The sequence below is a fragment of the Gymnogyps californianus genome, chromosome 5 (genome assembly GCF_018139145.2).
Source record: "Gymnogyps californianus isolate 813 chromosome 5, ASM1813914v2, whole genome shotgun sequence".
NCBI classification, from domain to species: Eukaryota; Metazoa; Chordata; class Aves; order Accipitriformes; family Cathartidae; genus Gymnogyps; species Gymnogyps californianus.
The window spans coordinates 2016868-2040130 of NC_059475.1; the positions used below are offsets into that span (position 1 = coordinate 2016868).

General features: G+C 49.5%; 3 protein-coding genes and 1 pseudogene across 3 annotated transcripts; 3 read left to right on the plus strand and 1 right to left on the minus strand.

Moving 5' to 3' along the window:
* Positions 1-1436: 1436 nt before the first annotated feature.
* Positions 1437-2414, plus strand: LOC127016771 (proto-oncogene Mas-like). Its single transcript, XM_050897487.1, has one exon. The coding sequence runs from the start codon at positions 1437-1439 to the stop codon at positions 2412-2414; it is 978 nt and encodes a 325-aa protein (XP_050753444.1).
* An 8551-nt stretch (positions 2415-10965) lies between these two features.
* LOC127016476 (mas-related G-protein coupled receptor member D-like) lies at positions 10966-11952 on the plus strand. Its single transcript, XM_050896992.1, has one exon. The coding sequence runs from the start codon at positions 10966-10968 to the stop codon at positions 11950-11952; it is 987 nt and encodes a 328-aa protein (XP_050752949.1).
* Positions 11953-13383: 1431 nt separating this feature from the next.
* Positions 13384-14312, plus strand: LOC127016477 (proto-oncogene Mas-like; annotated as a pseudogene).
* Positions 14313-20819: 6507 nt separating this feature from the next.
* On the minus strand, positions 20820-21773 carry LOC127016480 (proto-oncogene Mas-like). The gene has a single exon (XM_050896998.1). It carries the CDS (start codon positions 21771-21773, stop codon positions 20820-20822), a length of 954 nt encoding a protein of 317 aa, XP_050752955.1.
* Positions 21774-23263: the final 1490 nt, after the last annotated feature.

Consider the following 23263-nt stretch of genomic DNA (forward strand, 5'->3'; position numbering starts at 1 on the left):
TGTCTGAGGAAACCATTGTAGGCTGCTGACTGACTACAAAGGGAGTGTAGAAGACAGTTCATATGAAACTCGTAACTTTTAGATTGCTAAAGCCAAGTGAGCAGCATTGATTCACCTCTCCTTAGGAAAAACAGATTTTCCTGAAATCCCAAGTCATCTCTCCACTATCTGCCTGTGCTCTCGTTCATGCACAGATCTTATTATTCTGTTAGCTCCTTGATGCACAAAGCAGCATGCTCTTGGAAACTGTGTACTTGAAGGTCGAGTATCACCGTGAAATTGTGGTATACAAGTGGGAAACCTAGATCTGGATCAGAAACAGAAGTATTGCAGCAACGCCAAGCTTGTAGCGTAGGGTCCTAAAGATACACCCCTGGAATGACAGGAGAAAAGTTCGGCCAGTTCAAGGATATGAATAGTTTGGATTGGGGTTGCTTTAAAATGAAATGAAAGAGGAACTGACACGGAGGCAATCTGCTTTTCCCATAGGTCTAGTTTCTGAGGTTCTTTTTTGTTAGTCATTTCCTGTACAAAGCCAAGAATAGATTATAACCAGAATCCTGATACTGTCAAATGCAATGAAATAGTTCCCTGTTTGCAGGAACCCTTGAGAACATGATCTGCTTGGCTAACACTGAGAAAAGCGGTTTGTGAAAGGACCTGAGAAAGACCCCGTGCTGGACGCTGCACAGGCTCACCAAAGGCAGGCGTCGGTCCAGTTTTCCAAGTGATAATTCCAGGAAATCTCATGAAGATCCCATCATGGGGGCGGCAGCTGGCGAGTGTGAGGTGATGTGAGTCTGCAGCGCGTCTGCTCCAGTGAAGTTCTCCAGGCTGCAAGAGGAACGAAGGTCAGACTTTTCTGGGTGAGTTTTTTGTTTTGGCCTCATCAGTGCCTCCCCTTATTGGTTTTGTACCTGTTGGTCAATTTGCACCAAATCTGATGGGGGAATAGTGGTCTCTAGGATATTAAGACCTCTAAATATTGTGGGAAAAGGTGGTAGGGGAATACTGAAATGAGTGTCCCACTGAAGGAACCTAGCAGCTTAGTAATATCAACTCTAATATTAGACACCTGAGAATCCATATCAGATCCACCCCCAAAACCACTTGCTCTTTGACATCACCAAGGACAATCCTTTCAGCTTATTATTCTCCTCCTCCAGATCTGTCCTGTCCAAAGCCAGGAAGGAGGCATCTCCCTAGCTTTTGCTCCACCTCTCTACACACTCTCGTGCCAGGCATGGCATACCAATCTCCCCACATCCTGTCTTCCATCTCTCCTGTCCCTCGTTTCTCTCCGTGCTCCTCCATGTGGAAGCTGGAGCATGGCTGCAAAGATCTGAAAAGCCTAGTGTGGGGGGACTAACACGTCTCTGTTTCATCTCGTCCCTCCAGCCGTGTGAGGGGGAAGGAGAAGCAGCAGAGGTTTCCTAATGAGCACATTGTTCCCTGCCATGGAAAGAGCCAGCCCTGCTTGCTGGAGCCAGCCCGGTGGGACAGCAGATAACAGGAGTTGGCATCACAGGCTGCTGAGGCATGAGGACAATCACTACAACTGGACTGACTGTGAAGCCAGTCACTTGAGCAAAGTCCCTGTCACGCTGCTCATCTGCCTCTGCGGGCTGGTGGGGAACGGGGCCGTCCTCTGGTTCCTCGGCTCCCGCGTCCACAGGAACCCCGTCACCGTCTACGTCCTAAACCTGGCCGTCGCCAACTTCACCTTCCTCCTCTCCATTGCCATTGGCCTTGTGATTTTTTACGGCCCCGAGAGCATTTGTCACAGGCTGGGCTCACGGGACATGACAACTGTGTTGAACATTACCATGCTCTTCGCTTTCACCGCCAACGTCTACCTCCTGACAGCCTTCAGTGCCATGACGTCTCTGTCCGTCCTCCCCCCGGCCCGCTGCCCCTGCCACCGCTCCCGGCGCTTGCCAGTGTTCGTGTGTGCCCAGCTCTGGGCCCTCTCCTTCCTGCTCACTGTGACCCTACAAGACCCTGCGGCACTCGTTGTCTTCGTCCTGAGCTACCTCTTATCGGTGCTCATCCTGATTTTTTCTGGTCTAACCCTGCTTGCCAGGGTCTTGTGCTGTTCATGGCAATATCCTCCAAGGAAGCTCTGTGTTGTGGTCCTGCTAGCTGTCATCTTCTTCCCCTTCTTCACTGCTGATTTTGGTTACTGGCTCTTGCTAAGACTGTTTGATTTTTCTGTTTTTGTCTTTGACACCTCTCTCCCGTTCGCCTGCGTGAACAGCAGTATCAACCCTGTTATTTACTTCTTGGTTGGGAGCTGTGCAAAGAAGTTCACGCTCTCTGTTAGGGTTGCTTTCCAGAGGGTTTTTGAAGATGTAACGGAGCCCCCAAATAGAGGCGAAGCTCCCAGAGAAAATACAGTGGAGTCAGCTGTTTAAACCTCTGCAGCCCCTCCCTGAGAGAAGATGCTCTAGGGATGGAGGCGTCCTGTGAGCCAGGGCGAGACAAGGAAGATGGCTTCGGTGCGGGTCTGGCTGCAGCTGAACGGAGTTAACTGCAGCACAACAGAACATGCTGGGTGAAAGAGGAACTCCTGCCCGGGGTGGACACTGGACAGCGTGATGAAATACCCCTCGAAACGTTTTGCTTTGAAACCTTTGCTTTGAATCTGTCCTATCCAACAGTTCTGAGCTTTCCCCGTCTCAAAAGTGAGCTTGCTCTACCCTGCGCACTATTAAAACAGAGCTGCGGAGGCTCTTAACTCCTGCCAGTGGGTTTTTTTTGGTGTGTCTGCTTAAGAGCAGAGTGCGGGTGGATAAGAAAGCTTGGCACAGCAGGGCAGAACAATTCCTGGGCAAACCCTTGCATGTGCATCTCCAGCGGGTGCCGACATGTGTGAAGAATATGTGGAGACTTCCCATTCAGCTTTGTTACCAGACAAGCAGGCATGTATTTGGGATCGCTTCTGGAAGGCTTTCCCTGAAATGCATTGCTTCTGCTGCAAACTGAGTTTTGTCTGCACATCATGTGGGTTGTCTGCACGCAAGGGTTTTTGACTGGAACTGCCTCTTGTGGTTCCTCCCACTTTTCTCCGGGCTGGCTGGCTGGTTAGCTTGAGCAAATGCCATTTCGCAATCATGACCTGTATCCATTTCTGGTGTGGCTGTTACTCATCTAGAAAAACAAGAGGAGTAGGGTTAAAATTAAACAACCCAAAAAGCACAGCCCTGCCTGAAGACTCTGTAAAGACTGGATTTTCCATGTGAAAGAGGATACAGGGAGAGGGAAGGAAAACAGTGGACTTTTTATGGAAAAGACCCCGCTGAGCCCATGAGGACTGAATCCCTGTAGCCTTGCTCAGGCACTCGCTGGGTAAAAGAGGTAGTGGCAATGCCTTCTCCACTTCTCTCTCCCCTCCGTGTCTGTCAGCCCTTGCTGTCAAGGAGCTGGGGGATACACCAACTAAGCCACCAACAAACCATTGCTTTTGAGGTGGTTTTGTTTCCTGGTGCGACTCCCCAGCAGGCTGCACTAACTTTAGTACGAGCACAAGGGAAAGGTTGGGAAGATGCAGCTGGCAGGGAGGGGTGGAGGGAGAAAAGGCATCAGCAGGACACAATGAAATAGCAACCCCAGGAACTACTGATGCCATGGCCTCTGGGACCTGGGATGGTGACAGAAGTTTCTCTGCCCTTTGGCTTGTCCCTCAGCCCAGAGCTACATGTCACTGGACAGGCTGGAATGAAAATCGATCACTTGGCGCAGTACAGGTGCAGAGTCATGATAACCAAACCCATAGAACTCTCTGGTAAAACCAAGAAGCTCAGATAGGTGGTGGCCTGGGTGACTCTGTGGGCAAGGGAGATCCCGGGAAGCAGGAAAAGCACATGGGAGGATCGTGGTCCTTCTGCACCTGCCTTGGGAGACACTCCCTGGATGATGGGAGCCCTTTTCTGGACGACAGGTTGTAACTCAGAAAGTTTTAACTTTCCAAAGGACAGGAAAGTGGGAGAGAGGGAGGAAAAAAACCCCTCTCAACTATGGAAGACTCCTGCCCTGTTCTGTAAAACAACTCTGTTAATAAATGCTTCTTAGGTGTTTAATCTCATCATGAGTCTTCAAAGCATGACTCAGCACCCATGGGTTATACTTTAGCTTCTCTTTCTAAAAGCGGTGGCACGTTAGTTACCCTTGGATTTAAGGCAGTGGGAAAAGGATGGACAACTTCCCACTGTGTAAGAGGCAGAGAAATGAGTGGGTGAATACAGGCATCCCTGCCACCTGCAAATGTGACGATCTCCCCTGTCAGGCTGCGTGCCTCCTCCCCGCTCTTCCCAGCAGTCTCCCAGTCGGTGGGATGCTGCAAGGTCCTTTCCTTCTGGTCTTTCCCTCTGCCCTTCCACCTCTGCCTGGCTCAGCCAGCTTCAGCCCTCCATCCTACAAGGAGGTGCTCTCCTGGTGTGCTCAGCTGTTCCCGAGGAAAGCTTTCAGCACGTATGGGCAGCTCCATTGCCATGGTTTGGCTCAACTGGAGGCTTCTTAAAGTGAGATACATCTCTGCTAACTGCAAACATCCCAGAGAGATGTCGTCTGCCGCCCAGGTCCCTCCCAGAACGAATGAGGAGGTCTTGGCACTGTCAACAGATGGCTCATCCCAACTATTGCAGGCACCTACCTTAGGATGAGGTGCATCATGCTCTGGAGGTACCTGTCCTCCTCATAGACAAGACAGAGGCTTTAGAATGAGAAGAAATGAGCCATTTTCTGACCAAGTTGAGTCAGCCTTGCTCTGTTCACCAGTGACAAGCTGTGCAGTGAAGCCCAGTTGTCGTTTATTCAACAGACTTTGGGTTCAGAGTTGTCATGTTGGAACCAAAAAAAAGAAATCCAAATTTAATTTAGGAGTAGTAACAAAATGACGCCTTAAGTAGGTAACTAGAAAAAGATCAGTACAATGAGAAGTAGTACAATTGGGATTTTGGAGTGCATGGTTAGTCACTGAAACAGCTGTGCAGAGGAGCTGCTCAGCTCCTCCTGACCATGGCCAGGCTCAGTATGGAGGCAGGGAAGGGCTTCCTCTTGATGCTGAAGCTGGGGAACCAAAGGATGGCCCCACTCCCTGCCAGCCTGCACAGGCAGATGAGCAGTGTGATGCTCCTAATTTCTATAAAATTAAGTGGCTCATACATCTGGTTATGTTAATTTCCGTATTTCAAGCTCTTTTTGGTCATGGACACAGAGGTGTGTTCAGTGGAGTTACTATGAAATCTTTGCTGCGAGCAAAGAGAATACAGGACATAGTGTCTCTGACTTGCCAAGACCATCTGATCTGGTAATCCCCTGCCTTGCTTCGTGGCATGGCTTGGAGCCGTGTCTGGGGAGTGTTTGGTGAGCCGTGCCAGAGCAGGTTCCCGTCTCAGCCTCTGCAGCTGACATTTGCCTGCTGTGCTTCTCTCTGGCATCAGAGAGGTGGTCTTTGGCATGAGACATCCTGAGTTGCGCTGTGTCATCTCACTCTTCACCTTGAAATATTTCCTTTCCAAAAGCGGCGCCTTTTCTGGAGACATAGCTCCCCCCATCTCCCTTTCCAAGTTTGGAGGACAGGGTATCAGAGCCTTGGCTGAAGTAAGGCAAAAGAGTCTGAAACCTCCTTTGGGATGCTTTTGTCCCTGTGGACAAAACTTTTGTGGAGATATTGAAAAGTGAAACATGTCTTAAAATCCTCTCTTGGTTTTCCTGTAGGGACTGATAGGAGCAGGGCTGGAGCAGATTCCCTGGCCCTTGCAGGGATGCTTACTGTGCTGCCTGGTCCCTGAGAGACTCCATCAGGGAGATGACAACCTCCAGGATACGATGTCTCGTCAGCCAGCCGTAGTCTGTTGCAAAAAGCCATGTTCCCCTGTGTCCTGGTTTCGGCTAGGACAGAATTATTTTTCTTCCTAGTAGCTGGTATAGTGCTGTGTTTTGGATTTAGTAGGAAAATAACATTGATAACACACTGATGTTTTTAGTTGTTGCTAAGTAGTGTTTCTACTAAGTCCAGGATTTTTCAGCTTCTCATGGCCAGCCAGCAAGAAGGCTGGAGGGGTGCAAGAAGCTGGGAGGGGACGCAGCCAGGACAGCTGACCCAAACTGGCCAAAGGGATATTCCATACCATATGACATCATGCCCAGTATATAAACTGGGGGAGTTCGCTGGGCAGGGCGGATCGCGGCTCGGGAACTAACTGGGCATCGGTCAACGAGTGGTGAGCAATTGCCTTGTGCACCACTTGCTTTGTATAGTTTAATTCTTTTAGTATTACTATTGTCATATTATTATTATCATTATCATTGTTTTTCATTCCTTTCTGTCCTATTAAACTGTCTTTATCTCAACTCACGAGTTTTTTTTTCCTGATTCTCTCCCCCATCCCAGGGGTGGGGGGGCAGTGAGCGAGCGGCTGCGTGGTGCTTAGCTGCCGGCTGGGGTTAAACCACGACACCCTGGAGCACAGCCGGAAAGCAGCACCTTGCGTGAACTTCTTGGCATGAACACGAGTGCCGGGAACACACCACTCGTAATCCCTCGGCACTGTCGAACCCATACTTTTCTCAGAACGATTTAATACTGGAATTAAAGAGTGTGACAAATTCCCACTTCAAATATAAAAGAATGATCTTGCTTCTTCCCCAGCTCTGCAGCCCTACCTGATGTCAGTTTGTTTCTCTTTCCATCAGCTGGGAGTGCAGGGCCGGCTCTGCTGACCAGCTCTTTTAGACAGAAGAGCAAGGAAGCTCCGTGTGATCCGTACCCCTCTCCTGCCATCTACAGGCATCAACCCCGCAGATATTTGTGAAATCACTGCCGGTCTTGTGCTGGATGTGTCCCAGTTTATATTCAAATAACAACTAATCAAAGCCAAAGATATAAAAAAGTCCGGCGAGAGCCCAGAGCACCCCACACGTGATGCCTGACAAGTGCTTTGGGCAGCGATACCGGTACCAGATTGGGAAGAAAACAGACAGGCACCTCTCCATGCTCATTGCTGTCAGGAGATACATGCTGGCAAAATACCAAAACAGAAACAGAACTATCAGGATATAAGCGGTCAAAAGATATTGAAATGAGAAAATACAATAGACTGTTGAAATAATGTATAATGTACGTTTAACAAGAAGGAACAGGAGCAGAGAGAAGTCAGCGATGGCCAGGTTCAGGACGTAGACAGTGAAGGGGCTCTTCTTCACATGGAAGCCCACGAATCACAGGACCACCATATTCCTCACAAGTCTGCACAGGCAAATACCTATAAAGACACATGAAATTATCAACATTCTATAATCTTCTGGTGTGCACCAACATTGATTAACTGCCTGACAGTCTGCATATCCAGAAGTCATGTAGCTCAGAGAGAGGTCTGTTGTGATGGTCTCCTCCACGGTGACTGACCCTGCTCTGGGTGGCCGCCTTCTCCCTCTCTCACCACCTCCTAGAAGAGACGAGGAATCAGAAGGAAATGAGGGGCATTGGCGTTCCCAGCACTCGCCATCTTTCCCCACGGCCCCACGCCAGCCCCAGGCTGTGCCAGGAACGACCCCATCCCCTTCTGTGCCCAGGACAGGCTCCCACCCCACCCAGTCAGCCCCTGGCCAGAAGGCATCTCCCCCCTTCCCCGTCCCCAGCCTCCTACCTCCCGGTGCTCCTGGGAATAGTGCTGCCGCAGGACCCCCAGCACACGGGGCCTCCAGGCTCACCAGGAGAAGGGATCTGGTGATGGCTGCTGTGGCCACCCGGCTCTACTTTGGCCTCGCGCCTGAGGAGCAGACCTTTGCCCAGAGATCACGTCCTGTGCTCAGGAGACTCCCCTCACAATCTCATCACATCGGTGACAGCTTCTCCTCACGTGTCCAATGGATGGCGATCTTGTCCGTAGGAGTTGGCCATGTCACCCCCTTCCTCTCCTCCTGCGGTCCTCCAGCTTTCTCCCACCATGCGAGGGGTGTCTGGCTTTCACTGTGTGGTCCAAGACTTCCCCCTGCTCTCCCTGGAGGCACTTTGTCCCCGTACAGAGGCTTCTCCAAAATGTGTGGCAAAACCTGGAATGTACTGCAAGTAACCTAGCTGTAGCCCCAAAACCATAGGAGACAAGCCCCGCAGAGCCAAGGGTAAGCAAGATCTTCTGCTTGGAGGCGAAGGAAGAGAGAGGAGCACCGTGCCAATAAGGGACGATGCTGGCTGGATGGTTCACGTACAAAGTGGGAGGTGTGTGATGAGCGTATTGTCCCAGACCAGGAAGCTTTGGGGACATTTTTGCAGAGTAACGTGCTCTCCTGTTACTTCCCATCAGCACCACTTGACTGCATGGGGAAAGCTCTGTCTGTCAACACAGGAGGGTACACAAATCATCCCAGGGACGGAGGATGGCAGAAAGGTGAGAGTGAGAGAGACGAGCCAGGGACCCTCAACAGTGGGAAATCAGTGATGTGCAGACGTGCAACAGCATGAGGGCTTTGCTCAGTGCCTCTAATGATGTGTAAATTGGTGCTCGAAGACTTCTCCCAACTTTCTTCCAGGAGACATTGCCATCACATAGAGGCTTTGCTTTAATACGTCAAAGCACGGAACATAACACTGGTGAGAAATTTGATGCTACAAAGCCATAGAAGAAATCAATAAAGGGAAATGTTTTCCACAGTGGAGGTGAAGAAAGAAAAACACATGCTGTCACTGAAGGCCAATGATGAGCTGATTTTTATAGGCCCAAAACTGTGGGAAAAGGGAATAAAGGGACTTAATCTCATGAAGCATGACTGAACAATATAGCGCACTAACTGTCCATGTGAGGCACTCTGATTCTCTTTTCCAGGGTCCTGAAGGCCACAGCAGGCTTTATTTGCCCTGACCCCCCCCATTCATCCCCTGCCCGTGGGACCAGGAGCTCCAGTTAGGGTCAGGCCTGAGCAACCAGGCTTTGCCTGAGCTATGCAGGAATGGCACCTGTCTGAAGACCTGTCTCCATCCCTCTCTCATGGATGGACCTTGAGCCTATGCTCTGGACTTGTTTCAAGCCTATCTTTGGCCCCAACTCCTGCAGCTCCAGCCTGGACCCCCTGAAGAGACTGTGCACCTTGTTCATAACCGTGTGTTCACCACATGAAATCAAAGGACAACCTTGGAGGACATCAGTCTTGGGGATGACAAGCGTAGGCAATATCTCCCAAGAAGAGGTATTCAGAAGATGGAAAACACATGAAAGACAGAGAGAAAATAAGCAATGAAAACGCCAGTCCCTGTGATGCTAAAGGGTGAGACTGTGCGACAGGAACCACTTGTAGATAAAAGTACATTTGCAGCACTATGTACCCCACAAAATGTAATCTCAGAGGAGACACATGCATGTCAGGGATGTGATTAGAGGCAGTGGGCAAAGCCTTCGTGCTATTCTGTATCTGAATACTGGTGATTTCTCACAGCAAGTTGAGACAAGGCCAGTGCTCTGCCTCACTGGCTGCTGTTGAGGGGACTCTGCTGGCATCCTAGGTGCAGGGAGTGGGTGTATGATGAGGCCTTGGGGGGCAGGAGAAGGGATGGGCATGACCAAGAGTGGGTCTGCACCTGAGGAATGATGGAAAGAAGAAGGAGCATTAAGGCCATGGGACTGTCAGGGACTTCCGAGGGGTTTCTGCTGGTTCCTCCCCGTTGTTGATGGTCCCTGGCTCATCTCACTCACTCTCATCCTTCTGCCTTCCTCTTACCCTGCCAAATCTCTTCCCCACCATCCCCTTGGTGATGCAGCCTGTAAGGATAGCGAAGGAACAGAAGAGAGCTAGGGGAAGTCTTCCACCACCAGCTTCGCACAGCAACACCCAGGAGACCCCGGCACGGCGAGCTGAAGCTGGAGTATGGGGGTGTAGAGATCCTGACCAGAAGACCATTATACATCAGGGAGTTAGTGACGCACAAAACACTCAACTTGAGTAGTCCCAGGCGTGTGCTGTGCCATGCTGCGCTGTGCCGTGCTGTGCATCTCCCTCGGCCATGGGATAAACCTGGTCGGTTGACGGTAAGGGAGGAGCCTGCAGGCAGCTCCCACTGGGTGCTGGTGGTTACACCATCTGCGTGTCCTTGCCTTTATCTAAGACTGCTGCAACAATTCTCATGTGAACATCCTTTTTGTTTGACAGCAGAATGAGTTGTTTTCTTTTTTAAGAAAAACCTGTAATAGCTCAAACGACCACAATGGGGTAACCTTTCCATGGACAGGATCTGCCCTGATCAGAGGTCTGTTCAATGCTGCAAGACCTGGGGTTCCCAGCACCTGAAGGGACCTAAGATTATCCGTGCTATCCTCTCCTTCTTCATAGTTTTGGATCTAGTTAATGGTGTTTAAAATGATACTTTACAAAGTCTGAGTGCCTTTCTTAATGGGATCATAACAGATCAGCACCTCCTGGTGAAAAACTGGGGGGAGGAGAGTAAGGGGGTGACGTGGCCAGCTCCTACTGACAAGATCGCCGTCCATGGGACATGTGAGGGGAAGCTGTCACCGATGTGATGAGATTGTGAGGGGAGTCTCCTGACCACGGGACGTGATCTCTGGGCAAAGGTCTGCTCCTCAGGCATGAGGGAAGAGGCCGAAGAAGAGTGGGTGGCCTCGGCAGGCACTGACACCCTCTTTCTCCTTGCAAGCCTGGCCTTGTGGAGGCCCCGTGTGCTGGGGCTCCTGCGGCAGCACTATTCCCAGGAGCACCAGGAGGTAGGAGGCTGGGGATGGGCAGGTGGGAGATTCTTCCTGGCCAGGGACAGGGCTGGTGGGGTAGGAGCCTGTCCTGGGCACGGCAAGGGACGGGGACCTTCCTGGTGCAGCCTGGGACTGGCATGGGGCCGTCGGCAAAGATGGCGAGTGCTGGGAACGCCGATGTCCCTCATTTCCTTCTGATTCCTTGTCTCTCCTAGGAGGTGGTGGGAGAGGGAGAAGGCGGCCACCCAGAGCAGGGTCAGTCATCATGGACGAGACCATCACAGCAGACCTCTCTCTCAGCTACATGACTTCTGGATATGTGGACTATGGGGAAAATATCGAATATGCATGCTCAAGACAACCTTATGGATTGATGGCCTTTGCAGGTGTCTGTATGGGGATTTCTCTCTGTGGACTTGTGGGGAATGGGATAGTCATGTGGTTCCTGGCCTTCCACATGAAGCAGAACCATTTCACTGTCTACATCCTAAATCTAGCTGTTGCTGACTTCTCTCTGCTCCTCCTGTTTTTTCTGCTTTTACTGGCAATTTTGAGCTTAACAGCAATTTGTTCTTATTCGTATTATTTCATTTCTTTCTACTTAGATTTTGTATTTGTAGTTGAATTTCTGTGCCACTTCTTCGATCTTAGCAGCTTGGGTCTCCTGACAGCAATCAGTGTGGAGCGGTGTATCTCAGTCCTCTTCCCAATCTGGTATCGCTGCCACCGCCCAAAGCACTTATCAGGCATTGTGAGTGGAGTGCTCTGGGCTCTCGCTGGATTTTTTGTTTCCTCAATGTATCTTAGCTTTAACTTTGCTGAAAGCTACGAGACAGTATTTGCAGGTGTAGCCATTGCAATTTCCATGATTTTGTCATCAATGATGTTGATTTCCAACCTGTCCCTGTTCATCAAACTCCGATGTGCCTCACAGAGACGACGCCCAGGGAAACTCTATGTTGCTGTCCTGCTCAATGTGATCTTCTTCTTTGTCCTTGGTATTCCTTTCAGTGTAGATGTTTTCCTCAATCTTCCAAGTTCACGTGAATTATTTCCTGAACATACATATTTTCTGCTGGCGTTGCTGAACAGCAGCGTCAATCCGGTCATTTACTTCCTGGTGGGGAGCTGCCGGCAGCGCCGGTTCCAAGGCTCTGTGAAAGTCGCCTTCCGCCGAGTGTTCGAAGAGAAAGCGGTGAGCGAGGAGGGGAGCCACGTGCCTGAGGACACTATGGTGGAGACCACTCTATAAGGCGCTGCTGGCGAGGAGACCTGGAGATCTGGAGCCTCACAGACAGCCTGGGGGATGGAGGTATGGGGGCACGTGGCACAGACCCAGCGCAGCACTGCTCAGCCAGGCTCAGTCCCTGTGCCCAGGCTGTATTCCCCGTTGCAATGACCCTCATTGCCCTGGCCCCAGCGAATAAACTCTGGCTCCTTTTGCTCAGCAGATGAGTTTCGTGGTGTTTTGGGGGATCTCTTGCCTGGGGAAGGTCTGACACATTAAGCCCTGGGGGATCTCTGGCCACCTCTGTTGTCCAAGCAAGGCAGGGCTGTGCAAAAAGGATTGCAAAAATGGGCAAGCCAATGTGTCCTGGTGAGTGATGGGGGGATTAGTGGTGTAAAGAATAAGACATAGCATAAAATTACAATTTGGAGAATGAGAAAGAAAGAGAAAGAAAGAAAGAAGGAAACTAAGAGAGAATGAAAGAGAGAGAAAGATTGAGAGATGAAGAGAAAGAAAGAAAGAGAAAGAAAATAAAAAAGAAAGAAAGGAAGGAAGGAAAGGAGAAAGGAAAAAAGAAAGAGAGAATGGGAAAGAAAAGAAATACAGAGAAAAGTGAGCTGTCTCCATGGTGCTGATGAATGAGGTTCAGAGAGATAAGAACCTTGCAGATAAAATCCCATTTGCAGCCCTATGTAACCCACAGACGCAATCTCTAAGGTGACACATCGAGGGATTTTCATCAGAGGCAGCGGGTGAAGCCCTTACGCTGTTGCATATTCACACACTGGTGATTTCCCACTGTGGAGGATCTCCTGGTCCAGTGCCAGGTACACATAACGAAACCCAGAAGCCCCTCGCATGTTAGGAAGACACTGGAGGATGGCAGGACGACAGTAAGGGGGTGACATGGCCAGCTCCTACTGACTAGATCGCTGTCCATGGGACATGTGAGGGGAAGCTGTCACCGATGTGATGAGATTGTGAGGGGAGTCTCCCGACCACGGGACGTGATCTCTCTCGGGTGCGAGAGAGGAAGCTGAAGCAGAGTGGGGTGGCCCCGCCAACCATCACCAGCCCCTTTCTCCTGGCAAGCCTGGCCTTGTGGAGGCCCCGTGTGCTGGAGCTCCTATGGCAGCACTGTTCCCAGGAGCACCAGGAGGTAGGAGGTTGGGGACGGGCAGGTGGGAGATTCCTCCTGGCCAGGGACAGGGCTGGAGGGGTGGGAGTCTGTCCTGGGCACGGCAGGGGACAGGGACCTTCCTGGTGCAGCCTGGGGCTGGCAGGCTGTGGGGAAAGATGGCGAGTGCTGGGAGCACCGATGCCCCTCATTTCCTTCTGATTCCTTGTCTCTCCTAGGAGGTGGTGGGAGAGGGAGAAGGCGATCACCCAGAGCAGGGTCATTCGCCATGGTGGAGATCAACACAACAAACCTCTCTCTGTTCAATGATTCCTTGTATGACGGAAAGCATTGGAGAGACAGCTGGTCTTGTGAATCACAGACTTTTACGGTTGACTCTCGCACTGTTTTGGTGGGGTGTTTGGCTCTGTGGGCTGGTGGGAAATGTGGTGGTCATGCAGTTCCTGCACTTCCACATGAAGAAGAGCCCCTTCACTGTCTACGTCCTGAACCTGGCCATTGCTGACTTCTCTCTGATCCTTTTTTTTTTTGTTTACCATTTGCGTTACACAGTGCAGGGCTTTTTTTTGTTTGTTTAAACTTCCCAGATGTGATCTTCACTGCAGTTTACCTCCTGTTTCTCTTCTGTTACCTTAGCAGCATGTATCCCCTGACAGCAGTCAGTGTGGAGCGATGTCTTTCTGTCCTCTTCCCAATCTGGTACCGATGCCACCGCCACAACCACTTGGCAGGCTTCGTGTGTGGGGTGCTCTGGGCTTTGCCTGGCCTTTTCATCTGCTTAACTTCTATTTATTTGCTGTAATTTTTACCTAATGTCTGTCTACGGCAACATATTCAGAGGTGCAGACCTCCTGAGCTCCCTCATATTCTCCACCCTGCCGCTGCTGTCAAACTCAATCCTATTCATGAGACTCCAGTGTTGTTTGCCGAGGCGTCCCCCAGGGAGGCTGTACATAGCGCTTCTTCTCACCAGCCTCTTCTTCATCTTTGCTGTTCCTTTAACGGTCGAGCAAGTTTTGGAAGACTTATTCATTGAACATGATGAACTTAGGATAAGTTCATCGTCCCTGCTGGCGGCTGCAAAAAGCAGCATTAACCCATTAATTTATGTCCTGGTGGGGAGCTACCGCAGCGCTGGTTCCAGGGCTGTGTGAAAGCCGCTCCCCACTGAGTGTTCAAAGAAAAAACGGCGTGCAAGGAGGGGAGCCGCCTGCCTGGGGAGGCGGCTGCGGAGACGGCTGTTTGAATCCCTGCTGGCGAGGGGAGGGAGGCTGGGGCTGCTCCCGTGGGGCAGAGCGGAGGGGCAAGTGGCTGGGCTGGTGACGTGCCTCCTCGGCCTGGGACTGTGGTGGTGACAGCCACCGAGGAAGCATCCTCAGGTCTCCTCGAGGCTGGTGCCTCTCCTCATTCCTGGTACGAGGTGACACTGTGCAAGGGGCACAGAGCGGGTAGGGCAGGGGAGGAGGAGCGACCCTGGCTGTTGGCCAGGTCTGGACCCTGCATGCCAACTTCTCCCTCGCTTTGACTTGAAACCAAGCCTGGAGGGGTCCCGTGCAATGTGGCAGCCCATGGGAGGCTGCTCCCAGCAGAGATGGGTTTTGTTGCAGCTACCTCAGGCTCATACAGAGACGTTCGATGGTGCAAACGCCATGTGCTGGTGGGAGTGGGGAGAGCTCAGGCAGAGGAACACAGGGGGTCAGCAGGGGCTGAAGATGCTGAGCCCCCCCAGGCAGCCTGGGGGAAAGAGGGCCCCCATGCTCTGGACCCAACCTAATAAACTCTTGCTCCCTTTGGTCAGTGAATGAGTCTCTGTGGTCTTTTGGGGGATCTAAACCTGCTTTTTTGAAGCTAGGTCTAAATCAGAGAAAGAAGGGAAAATGTTCTGATCAGAACATTCAAAGAAATAACAGGGAGTCATAGCCTTTCTTTTTTGTTTCTTTTTCTTTTTACAGGGCAGCACTTTCACTGAAGCCATTTCATGTCAGTTAACAAGGTTTGGAGAAATTTTGATGATTGATTACAATATTGTTTTAGCAGAGATTTCACTAGAAACCATGATGCCTCCCCACTGTCTTCTCCCCTTACCTAGTTACGCTCTCAGCTCCACTGATTGTGTTTACTGGATCTCTGTGTTTATACTGGGGTCACCTGGCACACCTGTGATTCCTGCGTTGCAGCAATCCCTCCCGCCCCAAATACTTCACATTTATTTTATTTCTAACTGAAGTTTCCTTCAACAATAAAAGAGAAAAGTAAATCACTGTAACAATAGAAGGATTGCTGTTTCTTACAAGAGTCTTGGGACATAAATGAGGGAGGATTGGTAGGTATAGACAGTATCTCTGGACCTTGCTGGAGTTCACTTTCACATAAATGCAGCTCCCTTGAAAGCTTTGCTCTTTCATGGGCCAGAAGCAGCCTCAAGAAGCTGTGAACAACAGCCAAAGTGTTTACACAAGTGGAAATGTCTAATGCGAATGGCACAGGAGGAGTGCCTAAGCCCTGGAGCTTGCTAAGCACAGGATAGACAAGTGTTGGTACGGTAAAGATGGCACAGGAACACCTACTTTGGGATGCAGATCAAAGAGGTGCTGGGATGGCTAGAGGTACAGGTGGAATTGGTGAACAGGGATAGTATAAAGTGTTTGCAGGACAAAGGATTTGCTTGGACAGGACAGATGAAGAAGAATAACCCCAGAGTGCTAAATCCCCACGTGTAGTTGGGTGAGTCACACAGGGGCTGGTCCTGCTCCCTCTGGAATCACTGGAGAAAGTGTTATTCACCTGCCAAAGAGCAAGCGCAGCCGTGAAATACCAGACTAACCGCTGAAATTAGCTGTTTTAAAATACACTTGGCTTTTCTGTCCTTTTTCTGCACACACTGACTTGAAGTTTCTTCCTGTGTCTTAAATAAAAAATTATTTATCTGGTCCAGTTCCCATTTTCTGTCTTCATTTTCCCCTTTGCTTATTTGCATTATGATTTGCCTTATACTTAGTGCTGTCTTTGACAGTAAATGCAAATATTATTTCCTCTACCACACATTGGGTAATGAGTATTCCTGGTTCTTCTCAGAACCCTCCTTTTTGTCAGGAACTTCAGATAAAATGGGCGATGCATATATTGCTGCTGTAATGCAAAGCACAGCTATGATGGAAACACATCCTAAGGAAGCTCCGGAGTAGGCATAATGGACTGAGATAACAAGATGCATTTTAAGATGGAGAAAATCATATTGCCAAATATCCATAAGATTCATTAATTAAGAACAGAGAACAATAAACCCAAAACAATTAAGTAGGTGCTAATATTCATATAATTACCACGACAGAAACACTCTATATAAAATAGGAATATCTGTCAGTGAAAAAGGACGTTTTCTATACTGCTTATCTTCCGAAGTTTCTTTCCATTAGTCATTTCCTCTACTCAGAGACGACCAGAAGTCATGAGCGTCACTGAGTGCCCTAAAACTTGGTCCATGTTCAGAAGAAATTGGACTTCATGAGCTCATTCCTCCTTCGGTTTAAGGTGATGTAAAGACAGCTTCTTTGTGAAAGGTCCCAAGAGATCCTGAGGGGACAAATTCCACCCATGGTGCAGCTGGGAAATATTAGACTTCCAAGTGACTGGTTGTAAATCAGAAAACATTCACATGGAAATTGTGGGGAAAACCGCCGGCAAAAGCCATTGAGGTTGTGGAATTTATCTGCCTTAGCCCCACGGCAGACTCCCTACAGTATGTGGTTCAGGTCCAGGCGCTGAGAGGAAGGATTTTATTTATTTTTTAATAACTAATAACACACCTTAGCTTGTTGTTTTTACAGATCTGGTTCCCACCCATTCCATTTCTCTATCTTGCACCAGACGTCCCCTTGGTCATGGTCTCACTCCCTCTTTTTCCCACACACATTGGGATGCGGCAGCTCCAAGCTGGGACCTGGATAGGGACAGACATTACCAGAAAAGTACAGACCTGGGCATAGGAAAGTTCCTATTTCCTTTTGCCTCTTAAAGGATGGGAGAGAAAGGGGAGAAATGGGGAGAGAAACACCAGCGAGGAAAGCTTTGTAATGCGTCCTTTCCTCTGACAGAGACAGGTTTGAGGTACAGGGATTGACGTATTACGGCAGACCCTCAGAAGATGGCAGAAGTCCTCAGTTCTCTTTAAAACTGGTGGAGAAATAAAGTCCCTAGTTCCCCTTTGCACAGGAGATCCCTTACCAATTACCATCACGGGCAAAACAGACTTGACTTGGGGAAAATTAATGTATTGGCAATTAAAATAGATTTGCGTAGTGAGAGACAATTAAAATACGACACCCCCGCAGCCCAGCTTCACTCCTTCCCTCCAGACTCCTCTACCCCCCAAGCAGCACAGGGGTCCTTGGAGGATATTACAGTCTGTACATAGCAGCTTCTCTCTGCTGCTCCTTCCCTCTCCCACTTTTCCCCTGCTCCAGCGTGGGCCCCCCTCAGGCGGCAGTTCCTGTCAGGTAATACCCATCCGCTCCAGCGCAGGGTCCTCCATGGCTGCAGAGTGCCACCCGCACCCCCTTCCCCTTCTCTGCCCTCGCTGTTCTCCCTGCTGTTTCTCACTCCTTTTCCCTCCCTCTCTGCCTCTCTGGTGTTTTCTGCCTGTTCTTAAACATGTTTCCACTGCGACGCCACAGACTCCCCTGAAGGGCTCAGCTGTGGTCTGCACCGCAGCTGCCCATGAAAGCGGCTGGAACCGGCTGGAACCAGCTGTGCCCAGCGCAGGCCAGCCCCTCAGCTCCCCTCACAGAGGACCCTGCAGCCCGCGCTGCCAGCGGCTTGCCACAGACACCCGGTACACACAGACATAATTGTTTGTACTTAGCAGCGTTTGGGTGTTCTCCGCTCCGGTCCCTCTCCCGTGGGACGCACGCAGGGTCAGCCATCTCCGGTGCCACCTCTGCCGCCGCCTGCATTCGCCTGGAAGCTCTGTCAGGAGAGACTGGAGGAGACGGGACACTGAATTTGTGAAACTTCTGAGGTACCGGTCTGGAAAGAAGGGCAGCCAGTTTCTTGAGCTGATTTTCCCACATTGGAATTGATATATTGTTGTTAATTCTTTCACTCCTCTGTTCTTACCCTTCTGCCCCACCTTTACCTAAGGTCAGCCAGAACCCTGTTGTTCCCCCTCTCTTCATGGCCAAGAAACCAGTTAGGCTGTGTCCCTGTTGCTAGGTACCATTGCCATTTTTCTGTTTGGGCTGATTTCCATCCTCCCGTTCCTCTTTTCTCTGTCAGCTTTGAAAGGATGAGGTTTCCAGCGTCTCCCCTGCCCCCCCGCCTTGTTGGGTGCAGGTTTGCACCTCTGCGCTCTTGCTTCCTCTTGCTGGTTAGTGCAACCGACTGCTTCTCGTCTTGTTTCAAAACTGTGAAACCAACAGTGCTACAAAGTCACGTGCAACAGCGGTCACCCATCAGCCCTGAGGGGAATTGGCATTTTGGCGTCAATAATTCCCCTCTTTGGTCCAGTGTTGAGTCCACCAACCCAAGAGCCTATTGTCTAATGCTGTGTGGAGCAGTGTGTTTTAACAATGAAGATACATATAAGTCCATCTTCATATCAGATTTCCTGATCTGTTTATTTTTGCTCCTGATTTTTCTCCATCTTCCCCTCCTCATTAGCATCTAAAACATACACAGAGCAATACAGCTAGGAGAGATCTACATTCTTACCACTACTTTCCTGCCTGATATTCTCCTCAGCACATATATCAAAACCATCAAATTTTTAGCTGGTCACTACATGTTGCACCCTGAGGTTTTCTTTCTGCAAACAGCAGCAGCATTTTTTTTTTTTTTTTAATCTACTACCCTTTAAGGAATAACCCAAGAGGGTCAAGGGTTTTGTTGTGCTATGGAGAGCCTCTGAAGAGTAAAACAAAGATTGAAGACAGGAGTCAGCTCCTGCAGAGAGTTGGTGGAAGAGTCACCTCACTGAATAGTGTCATCAGGTTAAGCTCAGAGGAGCTGTTCTCAGAACATATTTAACCTGGTTTGCTAAGTTTAGTTAGTTTGATATAATGAAAAATCACCTCTCCCTACCATGACTGCTTCACTTCTGTCCTTAGCTCATCTTCTTGACAAAGGTATGTTTTCTGTTCGGGTGCCATGAAATTTTCTGCCTTGTTTTCTAAACCTTCCAAATTCCTGTGCAGTTCACTGCCAGGGGAGATGTCGTGGCACTTTACTAACCTGAACAGAAAAAGCAGAATAATAGTATCTGTACTTTGAAGTTTGGGGTAATTTTGACATCTTAAGTAGCATTAGCATTTTAATTCTAGTCTCAGATGACATCTGTTCTCTTAGCAGAAAAAAAAGGTGAATGGCATATTGAGGATTAAGTCTGACACAGCAGATGCCACATAGAGTGTCCAAGAGCCCATGCAACAGCCTTGGCCCAGCCCTTTCCTTGGCTTAATTCCTTGAATTAACCCCACTTGAATTTCTGCGACCAGTCAGCTTTACTGCAGGGATGTGTCACGCTATTTGAGGTGTACTCCCTCAGGGAGCATCCCCAGTTGCCTGAGCTGGGGGTGAAGAAGGGAGAAAAGGCCCCTTTGTTGCTATGCAAGTGAGTTTTGAAGGCGCATGAAAGGAGTAAAAATGAGAATAAGTGAATTCTGCCATAAAGATACATTGAGGAAAGAGAATGTCCTTGACCAGCACTAATCCTGTCTGTGTGCTCCAACACCTTGTGCCTTCCCCTGTGATCCCCCAAAAGATGTTCTAGATTTCTTCTGGCCAGGGCTTTGTGGGACACCCACAGGGATTTGAAGCAGATGCCAGGAGAGAGGGTCTGAAAAGTCTTGTCTGCGCCTACAGCCAGGTAACACCTTTTGCTGCCAAGCCTTGCAGAGACTCCTGTACTGTGCAGGACTGTGCAGTGTGTGCCTTCCTCAGCTGCTTCTGAAATCTCCCCCCAGAAGCTCATCCCTTCGTTCATTTTTTCCCCTACAAAAATCTACCCCATGCCTCTGTGTCCCTCCCTTTTTTTAAGAGAAGGCTTTCAGTTTGTGGCCAGGGTGGTTTTGGCAGACTCCTGGTGAGCCCCTAGGGACAGTATCCAGGCAGACACCTGGGGAGGAGAACATAAGCAGAGGAGCATAGCTCCCACATAGCTCTCCCGGCCTCCAACACATTGTGGGCATGCTTGCTTCCATGTTTCTTTTTGAAAAACTAATTTCTGGGTTTGTTTTAAAGAATAAATGTTGGGGGGTGAAGGAAAATTGCTTTTATGCTTTATTGCCAAAAATAATTAGTTTTGAAATTAGTTTTGAGAAGGCATTTTTGACAATATGTGAGCTATGCAATGGCTTTAGAAGTGAGAAAGTTGATGGAAAAGGAGCTGAAATGTCGGATCTAGAGTGACAACTGAGAGCAAAAAGCAAAAAAGGACCAGGCAGAGCCATTTTAAAATGCTGTTTATTAAACTTGGCACCCAAAGAGAGTGACAGTAAGCAAAGTAAGCTAGCCACAAAGACAGTTCTCATGCTTTAAGATGGAGAAGTCTAAATAAACGAAAGTGCATTTGAATTTGGGGTTAACCCAGGGGGCTAGCAACATGGCTTGGTATAGCCCTAAATTAGACTTATATATTCACTTTTGCCCCCACCCCCGGGATCTAGGGCCCAATGGTTCAAAGGAATCTTTATGTTCTTCCTCTCTTTTTCCTTCTCTCTCCATTTCAAACGGTGATCGGGCAAAAAAAGGGAGAAATTTAAGAGGACATAGTTATCGTGTCACGGGTTTCCCGTTCATCTTTGTCATCTGAATCTTCAAAGGCCCTCTGGAATGCCATCCTGAGGGTGAGCTTGGTTCTCCGATCCCTGTAGCTCCCCACAAGGAAGTAAATGACAGGGTTGAGACTGCTATTCACACAGGACAGCACAAAGCCGATCTCCGGGGAGTAGAGAAACTTGTAGCCCAAGAAGTCAAAGAGGATCAGGACGCTCAGAGGCACAGCGAAAATGAGGAAGAAGAGGACGGTGAGCATGATGACGGTGAAGAGCCTGCCTGTTCGGAGGTGTTGGGAGCTGCACTTGACTCTGAGGAAGAGGGTCAGGCTGAAGAGCAGCATGAGGGGCGTGCAGAAGAGGAAGTCCAAGGCTCCGATGGTGATGAGCAGGAACCGGCAGCTCCTGGCAGAGCGGTGAACGGTACACAAAACATACCCGAGCGTGTTCAGCAGCAGGGAGAGACCCCAGAGCAGGCCGGAGATGATGCTGGACAAGTGCTTTGGGCGGTGGCTTCGGCACCAGATGGGACAAAGGACAGACAGGCACCTCTCAATGCTGATGGTGGTCAGGAGATACAAGCCGGTCCCATACATGAAAAGATCCAGGAAGAGGAATATCCCAAACTGCACCCCGACGTTGAACTGCATCAGGTACTGAACCGTCTCAATGGCGATGCAGAGGAGATACCCGAAGTCGGCAGCGGCCAGGTTCAGGATGTAGACAGTGAAGTGGTTTCTCCGGATGCGGAAGCCAAGGTACCATAGGACCATGCCATTTCCCACCATCCCACAGGCAGCGCTGATGAGGCAGAAGCTCTCCATGAACTTGAGGACAGCATATGATGGCTCTGTCTTTCCCACAGCCCCACTCTGATTAGTCCCATGAGCCTGGCTTGCGTTGCTTTGGGGAAAGAGTGTTATGAGTTCCTCAGTCATGATGAAATACCCCAAATCAAATACGTCTCTCCTTTCTGTTTCTCTTGGGATCAGAGAAGAGAGAGGGCATTTAGTGACTGACACATTGCTTTTATTCTTACAGCTTTGTGGCTTGGGACAGATAGCTTTCGAGGGGCATGCATGGTTATTATCTATGTAGGTAACAGCCAGCAAGATGCAAAATGTTGAGGAGAGGGCGAAATCATGCAGGAATTTGGAGAGGTGGAGATTGGCTAAGTGTGGCATCCATGCAGAAGAAGAAAGAATGGGACTGTTCAGCAGAGTAAAGAAAAAGAAGCGGAAGAAAACATCGCTACTTACAGACAGAGCAGTAGGAGATGGGGAGGGTGTGACTACATAGTGACTCTGCGTGCGTGTATGCCTGTGAGAGAGGACCGGCAAATGGCACAGCAGAGACAAAGAACGCTGCAAAACGTGTGGATGATGAGGCATTTCTGAACCTGATCCTCAAATGCTTACCTTCTGCCCTGTGCAGCTGAAGTGAGCTCTCAGAGTGTCGTTCCCTTTGTTTCTGATTTATCCAATTGGATCTTCTGGGAAAAACTTTCTGTAGAAAAGATGGGGAAGATGTTTCAGTCTGCAGATTCAGTTTGTGTCTCCTGTGATGTAAAGAAGTAGGTGCTGTCAGGAAGGACCCTTTTCACTGTGCAGAGCGGGCGGATGGGATGAAGTCAGCAGCAGATGAGAATGGGTTTCTTTTATGTTGTGAGGCAATTTCATGTTTCTGCTCCACTTCTCTGGTTGCTCCTACAGTAGGTGGGGAGAAAATTACCTGCCAGGGATTCCATTGCCGGCGATGCTCTGGGATATTGCTTGCATCTGTGAAAGGCTCTTTGTGCATTTGTACCGGGGCCAAATGCTGTTATGCTAGGGATGTATAAATGAGTGGTTAGTAGAGATTGTGGGAAGTTCTCAGAGGGATGGTATTCTATTTCGTTTTGTCTTTCTTGGAAAATCAGACTTGGTTTAGATTGGATTAGTCTGAGGGACAGTATCCCCTTTCCCAATGTTTCCTTCAAAATTCACTTCCTGTGCAACGCCTTATCCCAAATCCTGCCAAGACCCCAAGAAGAAAAATGGTTTGTCCAATGTGCCTGGGGTGTGGGAGACAGATCAGATGATGAGGCCTTCATCCCCTGAGTGCTAGGAATCAGTAATCCTTTCTGGACAAGATCAGCCCTCACTTTCCAGCCCGGAATGCTTCTGAGCCTTTCTTTCATGGTATGTGCAAAAAGGCGCCCATTTCTTTCTCCTGCTGATAGGTGGAGCCTCTCCAAACTGCACGGGGCTCTTACAGCTCCTTGATGACTCATTGCTCACCTCTGACCCTGGAGAAATAAAGGATTTTAAAAGGCTGAGCTGAAAGGGACTTTAGGAGGATAGTAAACACAGCAATTTATTCGTAGCAATTAACAGGAATACTGCAGACAGGAAATAAACTTGCTGTGTGCCACTTATAAAACGGACGG

Coding starts and splice junctions, on each gene's coding strand:
- LOC127016771 (XM_050897487.1), top strand. CDS start 1,437: ATGAGCACATTGTTCCCTGCCATGGAAAGAGCCAGCCCTGCTTGCTGG.
- LOC127016480 (XM_050896998.1), bottom strand. CDS start 21,773: ATGACTGAGGAACTCATAACACTCTTTCCCCAAAGCAACGCAAGCCAG.
- LOC127016476 (XM_050896992.1), top strand. CDS start 10,966: ATGGACGAGACCATCACAGCAGACCTCTCTCTCAGCTACATGACTTCT.